Source organism: Sphaerodactylus townsendi, linkage group LG06 (assembly GCF_021028975.2).
Source record: "Sphaerodactylus townsendi isolate TG3544 linkage group LG06, MPM_Stown_v2.3, whole genome shotgun sequence".
In the NCBI taxonomy this organism is placed as follows: domain Eukaryota; kingdom Metazoa; phylum Chordata; class Lepidosauria; order Squamata; family Sphaerodactylidae; genus Sphaerodactylus; species Sphaerodactylus townsendi.
The window spans coordinates 50,158,423-50,181,928 of NC_059430.1; the positions used below are offsets into that span (position 1 = coordinate 50,158,423).

General features: G+C 41.8%; 1 protein-coding gene across 1 annotated transcript in view; it reads left to right on the forward strand.

The window, feature by feature from the left end:
* Positions 1–23,506, forward strand: part of CEP290 (centrosomal protein 290) — an 80,414-nt gene that overhangs the window by 42,849 nt on the left and 14,059 nt on the right. Inside the window, exons 37-46 of the mRNA XM_048501553.1 lie at positions 193–459; positions 3,699–3,806; positions 5,352–5,551; positions 6,622–6,835; positions 7,726–7,863; positions 11,500–11,721; positions 12,743–12,859; positions 14,106–14,251; positions 21,119–21,274; positions 21,967–22,090. Coding sequence (XP_048357510.1) covers positions 193–459; positions 3,699–3,806; positions 5,352–5,551; positions 6,622–6,835; positions 7,726–7,863; positions 11,500–11,721; positions 12,743–12,859; positions 14,106–14,251; positions 21,119–21,274; positions 21,967–22,090 — 1,692 coding nt within the window. The remainder of the gene's footprint in view (positions 1–192; positions 460–3,698; positions 3,807–5,351; positions 5,552–6,621; positions 6,836–7,725; positions 7,864–11,499; positions 11,722–12,742; positions 12,860–14,105; positions 14,252–21,118; positions 21,275–21,966; positions 22,091–23,506) is intronic.

Here is a 23,506-nt window from a genome sequence, read left to right on the forward strand (position 1 = left end):
AAACATTTTAAATATTCTATTCAAACTCATGCAGGTTACTCATTCAAATTAGATTTTTTCTCACAAACACGAGTATCATTTTTATATTTAATAATGCATCTAAGAAATAATTGATATTGTGCTTTGAACTGGCATTGTACAATATTTTGATAAATAATGCTCTGGTGTGTGTATATTTTTTCTTTATTGCAGAAACTGAAAGATAAAGAAACTGCTTTATGGAAAGCAGAGCAGAATATCTTGTCTAGAGACAAGATCATAAATGAACTAAGACTTCGATTACCAGCAACTGCTGAGAGGGAGAAGATAATGGCTGAGCTAGACCGAAACGAAGATGACCCTGCTTATCCTCGTGGCTTGAAAATTGCACATCAAACAATTGCAAATATGCAAGCAAGGTTAAATCAAAAAGAAGAAGTCCTGAAAAAGTACCAGCACTTTTTGGCGAAAGCAAGAGAGGTATTTTTATTTGATGTTCTCCTATGGGCCTAGCGTTACCAACCTTGGGTTTGGAAACACCTGGTGATGTGAGGGTGGAGCCTGGGATAGTGGGGACCTCAGCTGGGCATAATTCCACTCAGCCTCCCTTCCAAAGCAGCAGTATTCTTTAGGAGAAGTGGAATAAGTGTTTTAAATAAAGAAATAAGTGATGTATATAGTCTGGAGATCAGCTGTAACTCTAGAAGATCTCCAGACCCCATCTGGAAGCTGGCAGACTTATTGGCTCAGTTTGCACTTCAAGGTGAACCCCCGTTCAAATGCTTTGAAAGCTGGGCAGTATTCAAGTGGAGCCACTATGTGTGTGAACTGCTACTTCCAAATCAGGATGACATTTGTTGTGTTTCCATGATTGGAGTGAACAGTTCTTGTTTGGCTGCTTAAGGAGAGAGAGAGAAGGACTTCAGGAGAGTGAAGAGGGGTCAAAAGGTAAAAACAGATCCCATGTTGAAGTTAGTGGGTCTATTGTCTTACTCTTGAGCTTAGTTTTTATCCTTTCTGTAATTAGTATAATAGAGCTGTATTTGAGGGCAGAACGATTCCTTACAGATTCCAAAAGAGTCTGAGCAGCTTGGGTAATTGGAAGTGTTACCCAAAATCCTTGGGGAATTAGCAGGATCAGACCTTGCTTAATGAGAGGAGGAGTAACAAGAGGAGAGGAGGAACTTTTTCCATGGAGTTTACAGAGGTGGTTTCCACAAAAAATCTGAAGAAATCAGGAGTAAAAGTTTAACAGTTTTATCAGAGTAAAAATAATAAGCTTACAAGCACACAAATGATCAAAGCACACAGAGAATTCACATAGTTGTAGGCTATAGATAGAGTTGAGGGTAAAAATCTGGAATAGAGAGGAATTTGGGGGGAATAAAGGCAACAATTACCTTATCCTGAAGAACTGATCCTGGAAAACAGAGTTCAGTGCCCGCACAGAGCTCCAAAGAGACAGCATAAAAGCAGATGGCACACAGCACAATGGGCACATTGGGCATGCAGTGCAACCAAACCAACGGTGGCTCAGGAAACACTGGGCACTGATTGCAGGGTGGACAGCTAATTTATAGGGAAGATTAGGCCCTCTAGCCATGCTAAAAGAGCTTAATCTTTCCTGGACAAAGGCGGCTCTTGTTCTCCAGGAGAAAACAAGAGGAGGACACGTAAGTTAAATGGGGAATACTTAAATTTAATGGTCAACACTTAGGTTTATGTTATAAACTAGGAAGTATCTGGAGCAGTGACGTAGTTATAGATTTTTTATGGGAGGGGTTCGGGAGTGAGGCCACGCCCCCACCTGCCTCTGGTGGCATGGCCATGGCTCCCCAAGCCCCACCCCCAGACTAAGTGCTTATAAAAGCAGCTCTCCGAGGCAAGGGATGGCAGACTTTCGTCCCCCACCGGCTGGGCTCCCACCTGGCAGCCGGCAGTCCATTCTCTCTCCCCTCCAGGCAGAGGGGTAGCTAGGGAAAATGGAGCTCAGTTCAAAATGGGAGGTTTGCGCCCCCTCCCCCCCCCCCCCATGAGCGACTGCTGTGATGCTGGAATCCACCCCCAAACAGCATCACTTTAAATTGTGTTTAAATTAGGGAGCCCAGATTCTCCTTTTAAATCCACCTTAAAGGGAGAATCTGAGGTCCCCAGTTAAAATAACATTGAAAATGATGCTGTTTTGGAGTGGATTATCCCCCACCATGAAACAACATCACTTTCAATGTTTAAACAGGAGACCTCAGATTCTCCCTTTAAATCCTTGCCGAAGGGGGTGGATTTAAAAAGAGAATCTGGGGAAATTTGGGGGGGTGCCTGCTGTCAGGGGCACAATTGTTAAGCTAGCAGCACCAAACTTTTGGGGTATCTTTAGGAGACTCTCCTGATGATACCGCCCAGGTTTGGTGAAGTTTGGTTCAGGGGGTCCAAAATTAGGACTCTCAAAGGTGTAGCCCCCATCTCCTATTAGCTTCCATTGGAAACAATGGGGGATGGAGGCACCCGCTTTGGGAGTCCATAACTTTGTACCCCCTGGACCAACCTTCACCAAACTGGGGTGGTATCAGCAGCAGACTATCCTGATGATACCACCTAGGTTTAGTGAAGTTTGATTCAGGGGGTCCAAAGATATGGACCCTCAAATGGGTAGACCCATCTACTATTAGCTCCCATTAGAAACAGTGGGGGATGGGGCACCCGCTTTGGGAGTCCATAACTTTGTACCCCCTGGACCAACCTTCACCAAACTGGGGTGGTATCAGCAGCAGACTATCCTGATGATACCACCTAGGTTTAGTGAAGTTTGATTCAGGGGGTCCAAAGATATGGACCCTCAAATGGGTAGACCCATCTACTATTAGCTCCCATTAGAAACAGTGGGGGATGGGGCACCCCTTTTGGAGGTCCATAACTTTGGACCCCCTGAACCAAACTTCACCAAACTTGGCTGGTATCATCAGGAGTGTCACCTGACGATAGCCTGAAATTTTGGTGCCGCTAGCCTAAAAACCAAAAACCACTTTAAAAATACAAAAACCCACAAAAGGGGGTGTGGAGCTTCGTCCTTGGTCTGGAGATGATTACATTTTTAGGTGAAATTGATTCAATAAGAGCTTCAGGATAATGCCTGTGTAAATTAAGGTGGTCTTTGGAGAGGTTAGTCAGAAACTAGAAGATGAAATTAGTGTTTGACTGAAAAGAACTCTTGATGAAAACATTTTAGCATCTCCTTTGTTTCATGGGGGCAGGTTGGTTGAGGCTGAAATGGGAAATGTCTTTTCAGGCTGAAGGTATTGTCTTTTCCTAATAACTTTAGGAAAAGGTGAGGCAAGTTGTTGTGCAGGTTGATGTTGGCAGGAGTCTCGTCCAGGCAGGTTTCTGCCCTTATGGGTGACACTGAGCCAATTCAGAGGATAGCATCCATCTTGCCACTGTATTCCTATGCTACCTCTAAGATTGGCCGGTTGGTAGAGACACTATTGCCTGAAGAAACAGACCTCCCCCATTTACCACAGCTCAGTCTGGTAACAGAAGGCACTTCTATTTATCCATGCCCCCGCCCCCCCAGAATTGCTTCTATTCAACTGAAGTCTTCCAAGGCACACTAGGTCAAAGGATTGCCAGTGTATGTGTCATTTTCTATAAGGCTTCCTTACTCTTCCTGCACGTGGGCACCATGCCTACTGAACAATTTAGGATGTTCACTTTCTACTATTTAGGAGCAAGAAGAAATTGCAAAGAAACGTGAGGAAGACCTCAGAATGCTGCATCAAAAGTTAGATTTCCATACTGAAAATGCCTTTAATAAATTCAAGAAAACTGCACTGGTAAGGGAGATGATAAATGATAATTCTATTGTTTCAGTTGTGTTCCGTGGTTTTTACTGATTTTTATGTTGCCCTTTTGAGTGTGACTAGAAGTGCTATTCTGTGTTGGTAAATCTTTTAGGGCTCCCTGTTCTACCATCATATAAAGCAATTTCCATGTGATCAGGGAGTACATTTTGGCATGTTTTACTGCTACAGGATACAATGCTAGTTATGAAAATAGTAACACTTTCACAGATATTGAGTGGGGGGGTTACACACAAAGTGAGCCAATATAATGAAAAGGATCCAGAGAATTATCACCTTTAGGAAGTGTTGTTATAAACTCCTTTTCTTGATCTAGACAGTGATGGAAGCATATGTGTCAGAATTTTGTTCAACTAGAATCCAACAAAACTAAGTGAGAAAATCAGGGTGTAACTTATTATGTGGATAAATCATGGTTTGGAGCCTGACTATCCCATTGTTATAAGGCCTTATGGGAGTGAAATGGGGATTCTTATTGATTCCCCATTTTCCTCATGTCCTGCTCATGGGGGTTCGCTGCCCTTTATGTATGCAGCAGTTACCCTGTTTGCTGCACAGCAGGGTCTTCCCACAATTCTCAGTTTACATGCAAAGAAGTGTACCACTGATTCCTCTGAGCCCAGCCAATATTTTTCCTGTCCCCTGCTTCTGGGTTAGGAAGTTGTTTGTTGCCATTTTCTCCCCCCACCAGTTTAATACTCTAACACTCCTGCGATAGATCAAAAGTGTCAATTTTTTAAAAAAGAAAGAAGCTCTATGAATTTGCTGGAAAGACCAGTGGAGGAGTAGAAAGAACTGCTCCTGCACAGGTGTGGGAAGGTGGGGAGGAGCAAAAAACCCAGAGGAAGCCAGATGCATGCTGCTGTGCTTTGCTTTCCCTGCACAGGCAGGAAAAATGTCACAATTTGCCTGCTGTTGCAAACTGTGGGGCTTCTCTGATCTGCAGCATGGTGAGTTTGGGAGGGGAAAAATGTGTGTGCAACCAAGAATCTAACCCAGAGGGAATATATGTTCACTGCAGGGCAAGACTGCAAGTGCATAAATGATCACTGACACTCCACCCCCAGGCATGACAATGGGAAGCTATAGCAGGATGGGGACCATAAGTGGACAAAATATGTCTGTATACTCAGATAAATGTGTCATTATACTCAGGAAAAGTCCCACAGAATACCATATCTGCTGTTTTTAAATATTTTTCTTTTTCTTTACTTAGTGTAATGTAATAAAAACTGCTACTGTTTTAAGTGATTTTTTCCCAAGCTGGTTTTACTGTAAGCATATTAGACCACTGCTAGTTTTGTTGGGAGAACATTATTCATCTCTTATTGAAATCAAATGGACTTAAGAGGTACATAGGTTTAGCTGAATTGTATTCTAAACATTTGTTGTAAGGGGCTAAATTTAACCTTTTCTAAAATGTATGCTAGGAAGAAGCTTAATCAATAGATGGAAGAAATAAAGAAAAGAGAAACAGTGAAAAGACTGATTTTTTCTGCATTCTCTTTTATTCCATAGGAGTTGGTAAAAAAGCCTTCTTTAGCTGTCCCAACAAATAAGCACTTAATTCGTCTGGCAGAAATGGAACAAACTGTAGCAGAACAAGACAACTCTCTTGCTACTCTTCTCAGCAGATTAAAGAAAATGTCCTCTGATTTACAGAAACAAAAACAAATTACCATAGTAAAAATCAAAGAGTTTGAAAATGTCAGAGCCCAGTAAGTCTGCACCAGAGTTACTATTCATGTCAGAAGTAAATGGATGTCATGCTTATGTTCTCAAATCTTTATTCAAAATTTAGTATTCAAAGATTTTAAAAAAGAACACAACAAAGTTGTCAGAGTTTGCAAATAATGACTTGTGGTGGCTGAAAAAAATGTGCTTATGTTTTTTGTAAACTTATTACCATTACATATGTAAGGTTTTGTTTTTATGGATATTATGTTGTGCAGATGCTTTGGAAAAGGGAACAGGGTTTTATATAATGTAATTTGTTCTAATTTCTTCTTACTCCAGAATAGTCATGTTTTAAACTGGATCGCTCCAGAATTAACCACATTAGGACTGCATCCTTTGCTCACAATTGGGCTTTTGCGATTTTTAGTGAATATTGGCTTTTTCAAATTAATTCTGGGTATATGTGATCAAAAGTGCTTTAATACTAGTGAACTGTCAGACATCTGATTTGCTTTGAAGTTTGAAAAGAAGAAAAATATTCTTGCTGCCATTTCTGCATGTTTTTTCATGTAGTGCTTCTGATGATCTCTGCATTGTTTCAGACTGTACACACTATCAAAATATTGTCATCCACCTTGCTACATGACCCCATGGTACACCAGCCCTGCCTGCAGTGCTGTGGCCTCAAGTCATGATTCCGTATTGGATTTTAAATTTGAACAGAGATCTTCAGTGTTAAGCATCTAAGGCTTGATTTGTGGGAACTATTCTCTGAAAAAGTGTGGGGAACAGCTGTGCTGTTTATGTCTATGTGCTTTGGCTTCTGTGTATATACACGTCAATGCAAGGATAAAATCCAGTAGCACTGCTGTTGTGCATGACTGGGGGCAGAGCAGGGGTGCTTGTAAATTAACAATACTGAGTTTTGAATTGCCTGTCAAGAAAGCCAATCTGATGAAACACATCGCTAGTCTAGACCACTATCGGCAACAATTATGATTGTAAAAAAAGAAAGAAAAGAAAAGAACAGATGATGTATTTTTAGTGCTGTTAGTTCATTTGTAGGTTGCTCAGTTAACCAGTAGGTGTCATTATTATTTTGCTGTGCTAGCCTTGAGGAGAGGCACGCTGCTGAAGTGAAACAATTGAAAGATGAAGTGGATGAACTAAGGACTGCATTGTCACAGATGGAGAAAGAATTAATGAATGTAAAAACCGAACTGGAGGCCCAACAAGAAGCAAATAACAGAGCTCCAACAACGACAATGAAAAATCTAGTGGAACGGTTGAAGAATCAGCTAGCCTTAAAAGAGAAACAACAGAAAGTGAGTCTGTCTCTGTGGAGAAAGTAAATCAGCTAATTCTTTCTAGCAGAAAAGAACAGATGCACGTTTCTGATTTCTACAATCTGTGACCTATGCATTTTATTCAGGAACGGTGTGCAGTTTGTGTGAGAAACCTTTATAGATAATAAACATTTATGGTAAAATATGTCTGAATTTTATAGCTTTTTCAGAGTTGGTCTGTGATTCAAAGTAGACTGTTTAACTGTACACTGCTGCATATCAACTTCCCTCCTGCCTTTTGTAATTTATATCAAGTCATAACATCCTGTGTTTCCACACATGCCCACAGTTGGCTGTGAGGTCAGAGTACACTGCATGTTGTGACACTGCAAATGAAAAAAAAATAGATTCTACTAGATATTAACTGGAGAGGGAAGATTATACATGGTTATACTTTTTGAGGCAAAAGAATGTCTGGTTTGACTCTTTGACTGTGATCAGTTACTGGACTCCCTTTTAAAATGTTAAGTTTTACATTATCACACAATTAATGTCCTGGAGCTCATGGAGGCCCTGACCTGAATAGCCCAAGCCCATCTGATCATGTCAGATCTCAGAGTCTAATCAGGGTCAGCCCTGACCAGTATTTGGGTGGGAGACCAACAAAGATACCAGGGTTGTGAAGCAGAGGCAGGCAATGACAAAACTAGAACTCCCCCCCTCCTCCTCTTAATCAGATGAAGGCATTTGTGCTGGAGGAAAGCACCACCATTAGCAGTCTGAATCCGTGGGATAGTACTATAGATTTGGGTGACTTCAAATGTTTTGTTGTGGATGAAGCATAGTAGTCTATGAATGGATAACTTTTGGCATTTTTAAACTGATTCTTAACAATTCTGTATTTTCTTCATATTTGTAAACATTTGCAGGCTTTAAGTAAAGCGCTCCTTGAGCTCCGAGCAGAAATGACAGCTGCTGCAGAACAGCAGATTATTTCTGTAGCATCACAAAAGGAAGCACATATGAATGTTCAGCAGATTGTGGATAAGCAAACAAAAGAACTGAGGGTGAGCAGGAAGCATAATGTTCCCTGTAATAATTAAGTACAATAAGCATTAAATATCACTGTGAATGCTAATGAATTTATTAAACCATTGAATGCCTCTCCTTCCCGCCGCCCCCCCCCCTTAAAATGATTGCTTGGGTATTTATTACTCAGGCACTGTTGTGTGGAGATTTCTGTTCTCTTTTTTTAGATGCATGTACACTGCACAAAGTCCATTCAGTCAGTGGAAGCTGGATGGCAGGAAGTTAAATCAAAGGAAGATGGAAAGAAAATCATGAAAGGTTCAGCCTTGCAGATGATGGGTGTGGATCAAGTGCAATATTTCCGCTTGTGCTACAGCTTTAGCACAGTAGAAGAACACTTGGTCTGAGTCATGCTTGCTGTATCTCCACTTAAATTTTGGGCACTATAATATTCTAGAATAGTGTCCTTGTAAATTCATTGCAACAAGAACACCCCCTTGACACCCTCTCCAACCTCTACCCACCCCTTGACACCCTCTCTAACCCCTACCCACCCACCACCCACCCCTAGTCACACCTTCCCATTTCCCCCACCTGTAGCCATCACTTGCCGCCTTCTTTTACACCTACCCACCCCTTCCCACTCTCCCCCACCCAAAGCCATCCCTTGCCACTTTCCCTTACACCGAGCCACCGTTTGACACCCTCTCCAACCTCTACCCATCCCTTGATACCCTCTCCCCACCCCTAGCTTAGATGGCATTGTTCTGAGAGGTGGTGATTTGGGGTTGACAGTGCAAAAATCATAAGGATACATGAGGATCTGTGTTTTCCAAGCAGGTTTTTGCGCCACTGCAGTGCCATGGAGCGTGGGATGCGTGATTGTTGTGTTCAGATATGTTACTAGGGGCATGAGTTGTGATGTGCTGGTGATTTTGGGGTGACCAAGTGGAAAAATCATGAGGATCCACAAGGATCCACATTTTTCAAGCAGGTTTTTGTGCCACTGCAGCACCATGAAGCATGGGATGTTTGATTGTTGTGTTCAGACATGTGGCTAATGGCTGGAGTTGTGATTTGCTGGTGATTTTGGGATGACTTAGTGCAAAAATCATGAGGATCCATGTTTTTCAAGCAGGTTTTTGCGCCACGGCGGCGACATAGAGCGCGGGATGCATGCTTGTTTTGGTGCTACCTGTAGACTAAGACATGTTGTATAGTTTCATGGTGATTTCATTTCATTCCAATGCAAAAATCATATGAATTCATGAGGATCCGTTTAAAATCATCTGGATCCGACTTTTACCCAGATTTGTCAGTTGGGGCATGTTCTATAATGTGATGGTGACTTTGAGATGACCTGGTGCAAAAAAAGCCCTTTGTCTGGTCATGGTGGGGGAGGGCCGCCGCCCACATGGGAGCGGGCAAAAAACTCAGATTTTGCTCTGGGCTCCATTTTCCCTAGCTATACCTCTGAGTACAGCCCAAGTAATTGATTGAAGATAGCAATCCTACATGTGATTGGGGCAACAAAGCATGTGAAATATTGTTGATGAAGGGGAGTGATTGATCTCCTACAAAACAGGATTACTCAGGACACCTTCTTCGAATTGTTTGGGTTTTGATTATTAGAACTGTTTGGATGTTATTGGATTGTCTGGACATGAACTGAGTTATTTATTTGGACTACTTTGTAGCTGTTATTTTGCAAACTGGTTATTCAGTCTTACTTGTATTGAGTAGATGCTTGTATTGAGTTTTGTATACCCTATATGTATTATCTTTGCACTTATGTATTAGAGATTGTGCACTACTATATGTGCATCCATTTACAGCAATAAACATTTCCTTGATAGCCATCATATAGTGATTTGGGTTTCCTTTGCCCTTTATTGTATATTATGTAAAATAGCCCTTGCTTTCTATAGAAACAAATCTCTTTATTTGGGTGCTGTGTGGTTTCCGGGCTGTATGGCCGTGTTCTAGCAGCATTCTCTCCTGACGTTTCGCCTGCATCTGTGGCTGGCATCTTCAGAGGATCTGATGTTGGGAAAGCAAGTGGAGTATATATCTGTTGGAGTGTCCAGGGTGGGTGGAGAAACCTTGTCTGTGAGTAACAAAGAAGGCAACCAGATCAATAGTTGAGGGCATCTGAATAGAAGTATGAGTAACAATGAAGACTATAGCATGGGCGTAACACTGGAGATAGCAAGGTCACTGGTGGGAGCATCTGAATAGAAGTATCCTGGCCTTTGTTTCTTTTGTCTATGGTCATCCTGTGTTTGTGTGGAGCTGGTTAGACACTGTCTTGACTCTAGTATTTTCCAACACTGGCAGCCAAGTTCTGTTCATTTTCATAGTTTCTTCCTTCCTGTTAAAATTGTCCATGTGCTTATGGATTTCAATTGCTTCTCTGTGTAGTCTGACGTAGTGGCTTTCAGAGTGGTCCAGAATTTCTGTTTTTTCAAATAATATTCTATGTCCAGGTTGGTTTATCATGTGTTCTGCTATTGCTGATTTTTCTGGCTGAAATAGTCTGCAGTGCCTTTCGTGTTCTTTGATACTTGTCTGTGCGCTGCGTTTGGTGGTTCCTATGTATACCATGCAGCTGTGGACAAGTCTACATAGGAACCACCAAACGCAGCGCACAGACACGTATCAAAAAACACGAAAGGCACTGCAGACTATTTCAGCCAGAAAAATCAGCAATAGCAGAACACATGATAAACCAACCTGGACATAGAATATTATTTGAAAAAACAGAAATTCTGGACCACTCTGAAAGCCACTACGTCAGACTACACAGAGAAGCAATTGAAATCCATAAGCACATGGACAATTTTAACAGGAAGGAAGAAACTATGAAAATGAACAGAACTTCTGGCCCAACGCCAGCATGGCCAATTGGAAAAAATACTTTAAGAGCTCAAAGATAGATGCTCTAACCTGAGCTCCACACAAACACAGGATGACTGAGATCAGAACTCCGCGGGTTTTCCAGATGTTCAGGAATCCACTATTCCTTATCAAAGCCTCTACCAGCATGGCCAATTGGCCATGCTGACGAAGAGGCTGATGGGAATTGTAGTTCCCTGAACATCTGAGAGCCGCAGGTTCCCTTGCACTTCGCCATAGACACAAAAGGTAGAAACCTCGCGGCTCTCAGAAGGCCAGGATGGCACTTCTCAGAATATTCAGAATCAGCTCCCACCAGCATGACCTGCTGCCATGCTCCAGGCTTTTGTTAAGGGTAGTTCGGAAAACACCAGTGCTCTAGTCTTCATTGTTACTCATAACTTCTATTCAGATGCCCCTCAACTATTGATCTGGTTACCTTCTTTGCTACTTCCTTCAAGCAGACAAGGTTTCTCCACCCACCCTGGACACTCCAACAGATATATACTCCACTTGCTTTCCCAACATCAGATCCTCTGAAGATGCCAGCCACAGATGCAGGCGAAACGTCAGGAGAGAATGCTGCTAGAACACGGCCATACAGCCCGGAAATTTCCACTATTCCAGCACCCAAGTGATTCAACCGTTGAGAAGCCCTTTGACAATTACAAATCTCTTTATATTGCCACTTAGTTATTCCCATTTTTTTCTTGAGTCCACTGAATGACAACACATATGAGTTTCTCTCCACATTTCCTTTTGGCCAAGAAGGAGGTCAGATAGAGAGATTTAAAATGAAGATCCAGCTTACAAGACTGAAAGATTCCCTTAGGATAAGTAGAAATAAAGAAAATTCATTACTAGATGATATGGATGATTTAAACAAGGAGCTTCAGAAGAAAGTGAAAGCCCTTACAAAAGTTCTAAGGGAGAAAGAGGAAATGGAAAAGGAAAACGAAGAATTGAGAAAGCGGATAAAAAGGCTAAGCAGTGCAGTTCAGGTAAATGGCATATGTGTTTTTTTGGAGTTGGTTAGTTGGCGGCGGGTTGCACTGTAGTAAATGACTGACTGCTGACTGTGCAGTCTGGGAGTGGAAACATGTGGGATCTGTTGGCAAACAAAAGGAGGAGGGCTATAAGAAACACTGGGAGCAAGCCAAGCCTCAGCAGCATGTCCAGTGCCTCAGGGGCTGACCTTGGTTGCTTGGACAGGGAACAGGCCTCTGTGCAAAGCAAAAAAGGTCTTCTGTACTGGGGTGCAGTGTGGTTTCTGGGCTGTATGGCCGTGTTCTAGCAGCATTCTCTCCTGACATTTCACCTGCATCTGTGGCTGGCATCTTCAGAGGATCTTCAGATCTGAAGATGCCAGCCACAGATGCAGGCGAAACGTCAGGAGAGAATGCTGCTAGAACACGGCCCGGAAACCACACAGCACCCCAATGATTCCAGCTGTGAAAGCCTTTGACAATACGTCTTCCGTACTGTTGGTTAGCACATGAGGGGGGAGGGGTGCCTACACATACGCTCAGATCCAAAAGATGCTACCTTCTCCAGCATCTGTGGGAATATCTGTTGGAGCCAAATATTAATTCCTCAAAAAACCATATCTCCAGTTATTTTGGCAACACTTCTATTTTTCTGAATACCCATTTGTCAGTAAATTGCCTGAAACAAAGACAACCGTTAATATAAGATGATTTCCCCAAAAAAAGGTTACACACAAAAATATTTTCGTTGTACATAACTTTAACTTAAATGTGAATTTAAGACACCCTGCCCCCTCTTTTTTTTAAAAAAAAATCGAAGGTGCATGTGGACAAAAACCTAGCTTTGCTTTCAGGTTAGTAGGGGAAATACTACCCACAATTTGATGATGACCTTTATCATAAATTTAGACTGGAGCATGCAGTCCTGCATAAATATGAGCATAATCCAGTGAACACTGCATTTTTAAAATCACACACACAGTTGGCTGTTCCATTATCCATACTAAAGCTCATTTATGTATACTTTTTTCCCCAGGGTAAATCTGATGAACAAACTTTGATAGATGAATTTCAAAAGAAAATCAAAAAGCTGGAAACCGAGCTAGAAAAGAAGAGTGAAGAGTTAGCTAAGAAAACTCCACATCAAGACAAGGTATATGTGAGGCACACAATTAGAAAGGGTCATTTGGGTTTCTTTGGCTGTCATGTTTTTTCCATGGCAATACATTTGAGCCTTTTTGTTTCCAACCTTTTTGTTTGTAGTGAGAAAAAAAGAGGAAACAAAGAAGCAAATCAATGAGGATCCTGGGTGACATGCCTGTCAGAGCTTTACAAATGCAGCAATTCTGAGTACTACTCTTTGAATTGTTAAATCAGGAGGGCTGCACTGCTAGGTTATCTACAAAAAAGCATTTGTTATGGTTTAAATGTGTGTTCTGTTAAGCTCAGCCTTAGGTCGATTCCCCATGGGGAAATTCTATCTAGATCAAACCAAGTTTGTAAAGAAACCACACCTTTTAATTGAGGTTTCAACCTCCCCACAGCAGCAAAGACATGTAGGCCTATCTTGGATCCCAGAAATGTAGCAATCCTTACTACCACGTGATCTCCTTTGTGGGTCTCTCTTGATTGGCTGGCATGCCGTGTTGCCCCTGTTTCCTCAAAATAAGACATCCCCTGAAAATAAGATGTAGTAGAGATTTTGCTGAAGTGCTAAATATAAAGTATCCCCCAAAAGTAAGATGTAGCAAAGTTTTTGTTTGGAAGCATGCCCATTGACCAAAGTATGCAGCTGTGGAGCATAAAAATAAGACATCCACTGAAAATAAGACGTAGCGCATCTTTGGGAGCAAAAATTAATAAAAGACACTGTCTTATTTTCGGGGAAACAAGGTATCAAGTAATTTGAAGAACTTCTTTCCTTTGTTATTGTGCAGCTTATTTTTATGTTGCTGGGTGTGTTTTAAAGGCTCCTTTCTCTCTTGTAGGTTTGTTTCTTCTCTCCACTCTCCCCCTTGTGTTGCCTTTTGTTCACCGTTGTTTAAGGCACCTTCACTTTCAATGTTTTCTTTTTCTCTTGCATAGTTCCACTATTTCAGTCTTTACCTTGCTGATTTTCTTTTATTTCTAAGAGTGTGTAGGGAGTTTCTATTCTCCTAGGTTTAAGTTTAAGGTTTTTGAGTTGAGTCAGAGTCGGAGCTGCTGAGAGTGTCCTTGTTCTAGTGCTTGTTAATCCTGTCTTCTACAGATAGACAGGCAGCTCAAATGCCAATGAGCAAAATAGGGAATTCAACCAAATATATTAATTGTAAAGAAAATAATGGCAAAGCAAGATTTAGTAACAATTATTTTAACATAGATCCTAAGAATTTTTCATTGTGCTTCTGGGTTTTTTTCAGAGTTCCAAGGAAGAAATCGTACGATGGGATGAAAGTAAAAAATGGCAGATTAAAATGGAAGGGATGAAAAATAAATTAAAAGAAAAGGAGAAGGAAGTGGAGACCATAACCAAACAGTTAAACACAGTAAAGGAACTTTTCTCAAAGTAAGTGGATTTTAATTCACATAATGTTCCGCAACTTTGCACCTAAGATTTGGGGTTTTTTGTAACAGTGTTCTAGACAGTGGAAAGTAGCCACTGAGGAAAATATTTATTTTTGAGTGATAAATACAGTTGTTGAATAACAGAGTGTCTTTCCAGGATAGTTCCTGCTGAAGCAAGAAGGACTGTGCTTTAGGACTCAGGCTTAATAATAATAAGTATACACAATAAATAATATGTAATATGTAATAATAATAATAATAATAATATACAATTCCCATCAGCCCCTACCAGCATGGCCAATTGGCCATGCTGACAGGCTTTTGATAAGGGTAGTTCGGAAAACACCAGTTCTATATAGCAAAGGCGGGATAGCTTCGATGTATCTCAATCCTTATCTTGATCTTCATTGATACTCATACCTATTCAGATGCCCTCAACTATTGATCTGATTACCTTATACTCCTGAGCAGGACTCCACCCTGTATCAATAGTCTGCTCCACTGCTCCCAACGTTATCTGTCTCAACCACAATCTGGCTTAATCGGGAAAATACTCAAATTTCTACTATTCCCCTATCACCGTGAAAGCCTTTGACAATACAAATCTCTTTATATTGCCATAGTTATTCATTTTCTTAGTCCTGAATAACACATGGTTCTCCCATTTCCTTTTGTAGAGTCAGATAGAGGATTTAAATGATCAGCTTACAAAACTGAAAGATTCCCTTAGGATAAGTAGAAATAAAGAAAATTCATTACTAGATGATATGGATGATTTAAACAAGGAGCTTCAGAAGAAAGTGAAAGCCCTTACAAAAGTTCTAAGGGAGAAAGAGGAAATGGAAAAGGAAAACGAAGAATTGAGAAAGCGGATAAAAAGGCTAAGCAGTGCAGTTCAGGTAAATGGCATATGTGTTTTTTTGGAGTTGGTTAGTTGGCGGCGGGTTGCACTGTAGTAAATGACTGACTGCTGACTGTGCAGTCTGGGAGTGGAAACATGTGGGATCTGTTGGCAAACAAAAGGAGGAGGGCTATAAGAAACACTGGGAGCAAGCCAAGCCTCAGCAGCATGTCCAGTGCCTCAGGGGCTGACCTTGGTTGCTTGGACAGGGAACAGGCCTCTGTGCAAAGCAAAAAAGGTCTTCTGTACTGGGGTGCAGTGTGGTTTCTGGGCTGTATGGCCGTGTTCTAGCAGCATTCTCTCCTGACATTTCACCTGCATCTGTGGCTGGCATCTTCAGATCTGAAGATGCCAGCCACCGTCTGGCTTAGCATCAGGAGAAAGTCTGCTAAACTCAACCAGCTTCCACAACACTAATGATTCCAGCTGTAGAAAGCCTTTGACATGTCGTCTTCCATTGCTGTTGGATTGCTTGCAGGGGAGGGTGCCTACACATAAACTCGAATCCAAAAGATGCTACCTTCTCAGCATCTGTGGGAATATCTGTTGGGCCAGTATTAAATTCCTCAAAACCATATCTCCAGTTATTTTGGCAACACTTCTATTTTTCTGAATACCCATTTGTCAGTAAATTGCCTGAAACAAAGACAACCGTTAATATAAGATGATTTCCCCAAAAAAAGGTTACACACAAAAATATTTTCGTTGTACATAACTTTAACTTAAATGTGAATTTAAGACACCCTGCCCCCTCTTTTTTTTTAAAAAAAAATCGAAGGTGCATGTGGACAAAAACCTAGCTTTGCTTTCAGGTTAGTAGGGGAAATACTACCCACAATTTGATGATGACCTTTATCATAAATTTAGACTGGAGCATGCAGTCCTGCATAAATATGAGCATAATCCAGTGAACACTGCATTTTTAAAATCACACACACAGTTGGCTGTTCCATTATCCATACTAAAGCTCATTTATGTATACTTTTTTCCCCAGGGTAAATCTGATGAACAAACTTTGATAGATGAATTTCAAAAGAAAATCAAAAAGCTGGAAACCGAGCTAGAAAGAAAGGTGAAGAGTTAATTTAAGAAGGCTCACATCAAGACAAGGTATATGTGAGGCACACAATTAGAAAGGGTCATTTGGGTTTCTTTGGCTGTCATGTTTTTTCCATGGCAATACATTTGAGCCTTTTTGTTTCCAACCTTTTTGTTTGTAGTGAAAGAAACAAGCAAATCAATGATCTGATGACATGCCTGTCAGAGCTTTACAAATGCAGCAATTCTGAGTACTACTCTTTGAATTGTTAAATCAGGAGGGCTGCACTGCTAGGTTATCTACAAAAAAGCATTTGTTATGGTTTAAATGTGTGTTCTGTTAAGCTCAGCCTTAGGTCGATTCCCCATGGGGAAATTCTATCTAGATCAAACCAAGTTTGTAAAGAAACCACACCTTTTAATTGAGGTTTCAACCTCCCCACAGCAGCAAAGACATGTAGGCCTATCTTGGATCCCAGAAATGTAGCAATCCTTACTACCACGTGATCTCCTTTGTGGGTCTCTCTTGATTGGCTGGCATGCCGTGTTGCCCCTGTTTCCTCAAAATAAGACATCCCCTGAAAATAAGATGTAGTAGAGATTTTGCTGAAGTGCTAAATATAAAGTATCCCCCAAAAGTAAGATGTAGCAAAGTTTTTGTTTGGAAGCATGCCCATTGACCAAAGTATGCAGCTGTGGAGCATAAAAATAAGACATCCACTGAAAATAAGGCATTAAGCATCTTTGGGAGCAAAAATTAATAAAAGACACTGTCTTATTTTCGGGGAAACAAGGTATCAAGTAATTTGAAGAACTTCTTTCCTTTGTTATTGTGCAGCTTATTTTTATGTTGCTGGGTGTGTTTTAAAGGCTCCTTTCTCTCTTGTAGGTTTGTTTCTTCTCTCCGCTCTCCCCCTTGTATTTGCCCAGCATTCACCGTTGTTTAGGGCACCTTCACTTTCAATGTTTTCTTTTCTCTTGCATAGTTCCACTAACAGTCTTTACTTTGATTTTCTTTTTATTTCCTAAGAGTGGTAGTAAGGGTTTCTATTCTCCCACAGGTTTAAGTTTGGGTTTTGGTTTGGTCCAGAGTGAGACTGCTGAGAGTGTCCTTGTTCTGAATGCTTGTCCTGTGTTACAAGACAGGCAGCTCAAATGCCAATGAGCAAAATAGGGAATTCAACCAAATATATTAATTGTAAAGAAAATAAGTGGCAAAAGCAGGGCTTGTGAACCTAACAATTATTTTTTGCTTTAGCAGATCCTAAAATTTTCATTTATTGCAGGTTTCGAGTTCAAGGAAAGCCAGATGCGATGGGATAAAGGGAAGCTTGAAATGGAGGACAGAGTAGGAGGACTGAAGAAATGGAGGCCGAGAGAACTTATAGCTTAAACAGTTAAACACAGTAAAGGAACTTTTCTCAAAGTAAGTGGATTTTAATTCACATAATGTTCATAACTTTGCACTAAGATTTGGGAGTTTTTGTAACAGTGAACCTGAACGATGAAGAAGCTAACCCACTGAGGAAAATATTTATTTTTGAGTGATAAATACAGTTGTTGAATAACAGAGTGTCTTTCCAGGATAGTTCCTGCTGAAGCAAGAAGGACTGTGCTTTAGGACTCAGGCTTAATAATAATAATAATAATAATAATAATAATAATAATAATAATAATAATAATAATAATAATAATAATAATAATAATAATAATAATAATAATTTCATAGACCGGCCAATCCCTGGAGGGCTCTGGGCAGTGTACAACAAGCAATCAATGCACAATAAAATACAAAACGTGAACAACAAAAATTAAAATCCCTTAAAATACACGCAGCATTATCAAAAAAATTATAACAATTAATATAATCATTAATAACAGTAGTAAACAATCGATAGTGTCCAATCTTAAGGCTGGGAGGGGACCAGCAATGCCAGCAACAGAGATGGAATGTAAGGCAGTGCCAGAGATGGTATAAGGCATGATACAGGGCATCAGGTGGGTGCAGGCAATCCGCAGCCAGCCTCCCCAAAGCCCAGTGTAATAATTCAGCTTTACAGGCTCTGCAGAACTCACCAAGGTCCTGCAGGGCTTTAACAGCAGATGGAAGAGTGTTCCACCAGGCAGGGGGCCCTGGCCTGGGTAGATGCCAGCCGCATCATTGAGAGGCAGGGGACTGCCAGTAAATTAGCCTCCACAGATCGCAGAGGTCTGCTTGGGACATATGGGGTAAGATGGTCTTGAAGGTATGAGGGCCCCAGGCCGCAAAGGGCCATAAAGGTTAATACCAACACCTTGAAGATGATCTGGAATTCCACTGGGAACCAGTGCAGGCAGCACAACACAGGGGTAATATGATCTCTAAAGGTGTCACCTGTCAAACGGCAAGCCGCTGCATTCTGGACCAGCTTCAGTTTCTGGAGCAGTCGCAAGGGAACGCCCGCGTAGTGCAAGTTACAATAGTCCAGCCTGGCGTTCAGGCCATTGCTACATCCATTGGCAGTGAATTGCACAGGAAAAAGGTCCAGTGCTGTCTGTACCTTCTGCAATGGACAGTGAAGAGGGCTCTTCTATAAGACAACGTGATGGCTCTCTGCAAAAACTTGGACATTTATACTGAACATAATAGACAAAGTCTGTTCACAGCTCAGATCAAGATCCAATCCCAAATCTTATGGAGCTGTGTGCTGCAAAAAGACTGACTCTGGCAAAGAAATTGTAGGAGATGATTCTCTGTATTGACAAATGTGGCCTGTAAGCTGCTGAGCCAGTCTGGCAGGAGGCCCAGAGATCCCAGCAGCTCTACCATCAGATTCTAGAATTGGACCAAGAATGCCAGGCAAAGGAAACACTATGCCACTCGGATATCATTGAGGCTGACCGACATCAGCTGATGCATGAGAAACAGGCAAGGGCAATCTGCCCATGGAGACATGGGCTCATGTCCTCGGGCGCACACCATTTTGTCATGGGGGGGGGCGCCGGGCACCAGCCAACTCCCCATGCTGGCCACTCCCACGGTGCGGCGACCCAGCCAGTGCCTGACGGCTTCCCCTGTGTTGGGACGCCACTTCCCCTGTGTTGGGACTTCCCCAGCCTGCCTGCAGGCCAGCTTCTGTCTTCCCCAGGCCCTGGGGAGGGCAGAAGCCAACCTGTAGGGAGGCCAGGGGCCAAGGCTTGGCTAAGGGCGGCCAGATGGGTGCTGCTGCAGCGCCTGTTTGAGCCACCCCTGAGCCCCACCACCCCTTCCCTGGCCTTCCTTCTGGCTCCTGTAAGTGGGGCGCAGGGGGGCACGAGGAGCTGGTCATGCCCCCAGGCACCACTTAGGCCTGGTACGCCACTGTAGAGAGGCATTTCAGCATGCTATGGATAGGAAGCGTCGTACAATGTGCAGAGCTGTTAGGGCCACTGAAACTCTAGCTGGGTTGATGGCAGAGAAGCTTGAAGGCCAGACAACATCACAACCCAACTCCCCTTCTCCTGCTCTGGCTAGAAGCACCTGTCCCAACCCTGCACCATCACAGCCCTCCATCTCAACTATCCCTGATACCACGCCTTCTCTGTGTCTGTTAACATGGCACAGACATCCATCTCCACTGTCCCAAATAAAAAGCCCCTCAGTCCAACCAGAGAAGATCAGGAGAGAAAGTTCCTTTGGAAGAAAACAAAAATCACACAACAGAGGGGCATCAGAGCCATCGACCTCCTATGGCAAAAAATATGTCCCCCAAGCAGTAACCAAGTCCAATAAAAATAGAAAAGGGGTTGGACATCTGACATGTGTACAGTGTGACTTCCCCAAAGTACCCCCCCCCCATAAAATTTTTAGGCACCTTCCTATCAAATTAAACTTGAACTGTTAACTGTGGAAATGTTTTGTTTTCTATATATTTATCCATTACTGTTTGGAAAATAAGTTGCAATTTGGTAAGGTTTCTAATTTGGTGTGTTAGTTAAAATAGGTCACGTTATCCTTGTGGAAACAATGGTTGCTTGGAAAATTTAACTTGCATTACAAGTTGCATTACATTTATATACCGCCCCTCCCTTCGGGGGAGGGGCGGTATATAAAACCAATTATAAATAAATATAAATAAACTGTTGCATAGCACAGTTCTTTGTCTGTGAAACACCAGAAATTTTGACTTGAATATCTAGGACATAGCTTCAACAAGCACAACTCAAGTATTTGGCCTTACTGGTTTCTTCACCACCATGGAGTCCCTGCCTGTTAAGGAGCCTTGGGAGTCTTGCCTCATCAGTGGCCATTTTTCTATGTGATGTCAGGTAGGGTGTGGTCAAGGACCAAGTTTTGTCCAGCGTTCTTTTAAGGGAATCCCTTCATGTCACCTTACACCTTCCCACTAGTCTGAGATGTCCTGTTGATCTATGGCAGCCTTGGAGTTAATCTGTTTCCATGACTCTGCAGAGGTTTCCTTTTGTCTGTGATGACCCCATTGAGGAAAAGGAACTTAGTGAACTGGGCCCTCTCATGGCTGTCTGAGCAACCAGTGACCTTGAGTGCTGGCTGAACTTCTGTTTCTTGGAACTAGAGGAGGGAAGGGACCTGACCCCATAGGCTGCATCTGATGTGGTGTCCTGCCTTACCTTTGTAACAGTTTCAGTACCACAGTAAACATAATGATGAAGCAAAATATTGTGCAAAATAACTGCATTCTCCCCTTGGGAAAATAGTTGCTAAAAAATTGCAGGGAGCTCTCTAAGAGCACAGACAGCACCTCCCTAACTGCAAGTCTAGTGGTATTATGGTCTTAGTATCCTGTGGAGGGTTATTCACAAGAAGAGCTTTCTTCTTTCCATATAGAGAACTATCATGCAGAAAAACGAGTGCTGGGAATGACTTTATGGAAGTACTATTAAACAAGCAAATGGATCTTTAAACGACTGAAAACCAATTATATATTTCAGGGCTGATAAAGAAAAAATTGTGCTACAGAGGAAGCTCAAGAGCACTGGTGTTACTGTTGATCATGTCATAGGAGTACGGGCTTCAGAATCTGAGAGAGAGCTGGAAGAGCTCCAAAAACGAAATATAGATTTGGAGAATGAGATTGCTTACCTGAAGTAAGTATTATTTTCAAAAGACTATTGTACCTTATTGTATGACTATATAGTAATAAGATTCAAGGACTATATTGTAACAAGATTCACTCTTGTTACTGAATGGAATGGGCAATGACGCATTCGTAATATAGGTTTTTAGATAAGCTATATGTAATGGTATGTTTAATATCAGTAGAAGTTGAGTTTGGCAGCTTAGTGAGGAATGTAAATTGAGTGGTTGTTTTCTGCTCCAGGTTCTCTTAGGTAAACAGATTAGTAGCTGGCTGCATTTTTGGACATCATTAATGTACAGGTGACAGTCCATAAAAGCACAAAGTTTTAGAGTTCTTTTCTAATGCATTCTGCCCATAAAGTCATTTTTATCAACTGCAGTACAATTTAATTAGAAGAAATGTGGTGTTAGTATGTCTGAATACTGTATATTGCTTGGTTATTCTGGGTGGCATATCTGTATATACAGCTAGTTCTGATCTCATATGGAAGCTGTATTGCGTTGTATTGAATTAAACTGTATTACATGATGACTACACTTAGTATACTCATAATGTTCATGATTCTTCGTCACGTTAAAGAAAGTATAGAGCTGTTTCTTTCTCCCTTCTCACTTAATTAGACAACCTAAATCCACAAGCTCATTTAATGCCAAGTTTGGCACTTCTTCAGTAATAGCATCTGTGTTCTCTTCTGTCCAGGACACAATATGCTATACCTCGCGATTCTGTTGTAGAAGACTTACATTTAAAAAACCGATACCTGCAAGAAAAACTTCGTGTTTTAGAGAGACAGTTATCCAGAGACACTTTTTTAAGGCCTTCAGTAAGTTATATTATTTCTATTTCTTTTAAGCTGAACTGCACAACCACATATATTACATGAAATCTATATTGTAACTGTTTCTCTTTTGTTACTTTTTATTACTCCCAATTGATTAGTGATCTTGACTGCAGCATTCTGCTGCCTGTGTTGATGCTGCACGCTTTTAGTTTGGAGCCCCAATGTCTCAGTAGCTACTGGTTTTGTGATGAAAAGGTTTCATATTCAGATAAACACACTGTCTGGTCCTAAATGGCCCAGACTAGCCTGATCTCAGAAGCTAATCAGGGTCAGCTCTGGATAGTACTTAGATGAGAGACTTCCAAGGGAGTCTCAGGTGACCGTGCAAAGATAAGCAATGGCAAACCACCTCTGTTTGTTCATCTCTTGCTTCGAAAACCCTATCGGGTTATCATAAGTTGGTTTCTAATTGGCAGCATTTTCCACTGTCAGGTCCCCACGAAGCCCCTTCCACACTGGCCAATAAAGCTTTGCACGATTCCCGCCCTGCAAATGACTCTAAACCGCCTCAACACTTGCCAGCGGCCTCAGAGCGGGTTATATGAGAACAATCAATGAGCAATTCTTTTGTTTTACAGCGGAGCACAGCCATGGCCGAGTGAACAGCCGTGGCCATCAGCCGCTGTAAACAGATGAATCACCCATAGATCGATTTTCACACAACCTTCTCCCCGGCTCCCATTCACAGAGCCACCTGGGGAAAGGGGGCTGTCCCATGGCCCAGGGTGTTATCTCTGCCTGCTTGCAAAGCTGTGCAGGGACAAGCAGGAACAATGTGGGAAGCGGCGAGGAAGGGAACCACAGATGCGCCTCCATGCGAAGGCACATCTATGGTTCCTGGCAGCCCTGAGGCCACTCACACGAGCGTGTGCGAACGGTCCCAGGGCTCCACCAGAGTCAAGTACACCGGTGTAAGCCCGCCTCCCCGGCCTGTACAGAAGGGGCCTATGTGTCTTGACAAGGTGGGAAGGAAGTACACAAGCCATAAACTGAATTCTGATCTTATCTCACATTGAACAGGGAGAATTCAGTCTGAAAGGGGATTAATTAGATGTTATTTTAGTTTCATTTTTATTTATTTATTTATTTATTGTTTCGATTTATAAACCGCCCCATCCCCTGGGGGCTCTGGGCGGTGAGATACAGATCATAAAATGAATATTTGAATTTGGTAAAATAATGACTGAAACCATGGATATTAAATTGGTAACAATGAAAAAAGCAAATTTGGTGGTGTGAATTAGTAGGAAAGAGATTCTGAGAGTTTTGGATTTCTTAATTTGTTTGTAAAAATATGACTGATGAAGAGCATGGGTTATTTTTAAAATAATGAACAGTCTGGATGCATTTTCTTCCACTCAAGAAATTCTAGAACGTATATTCACTTAATGGAATTAA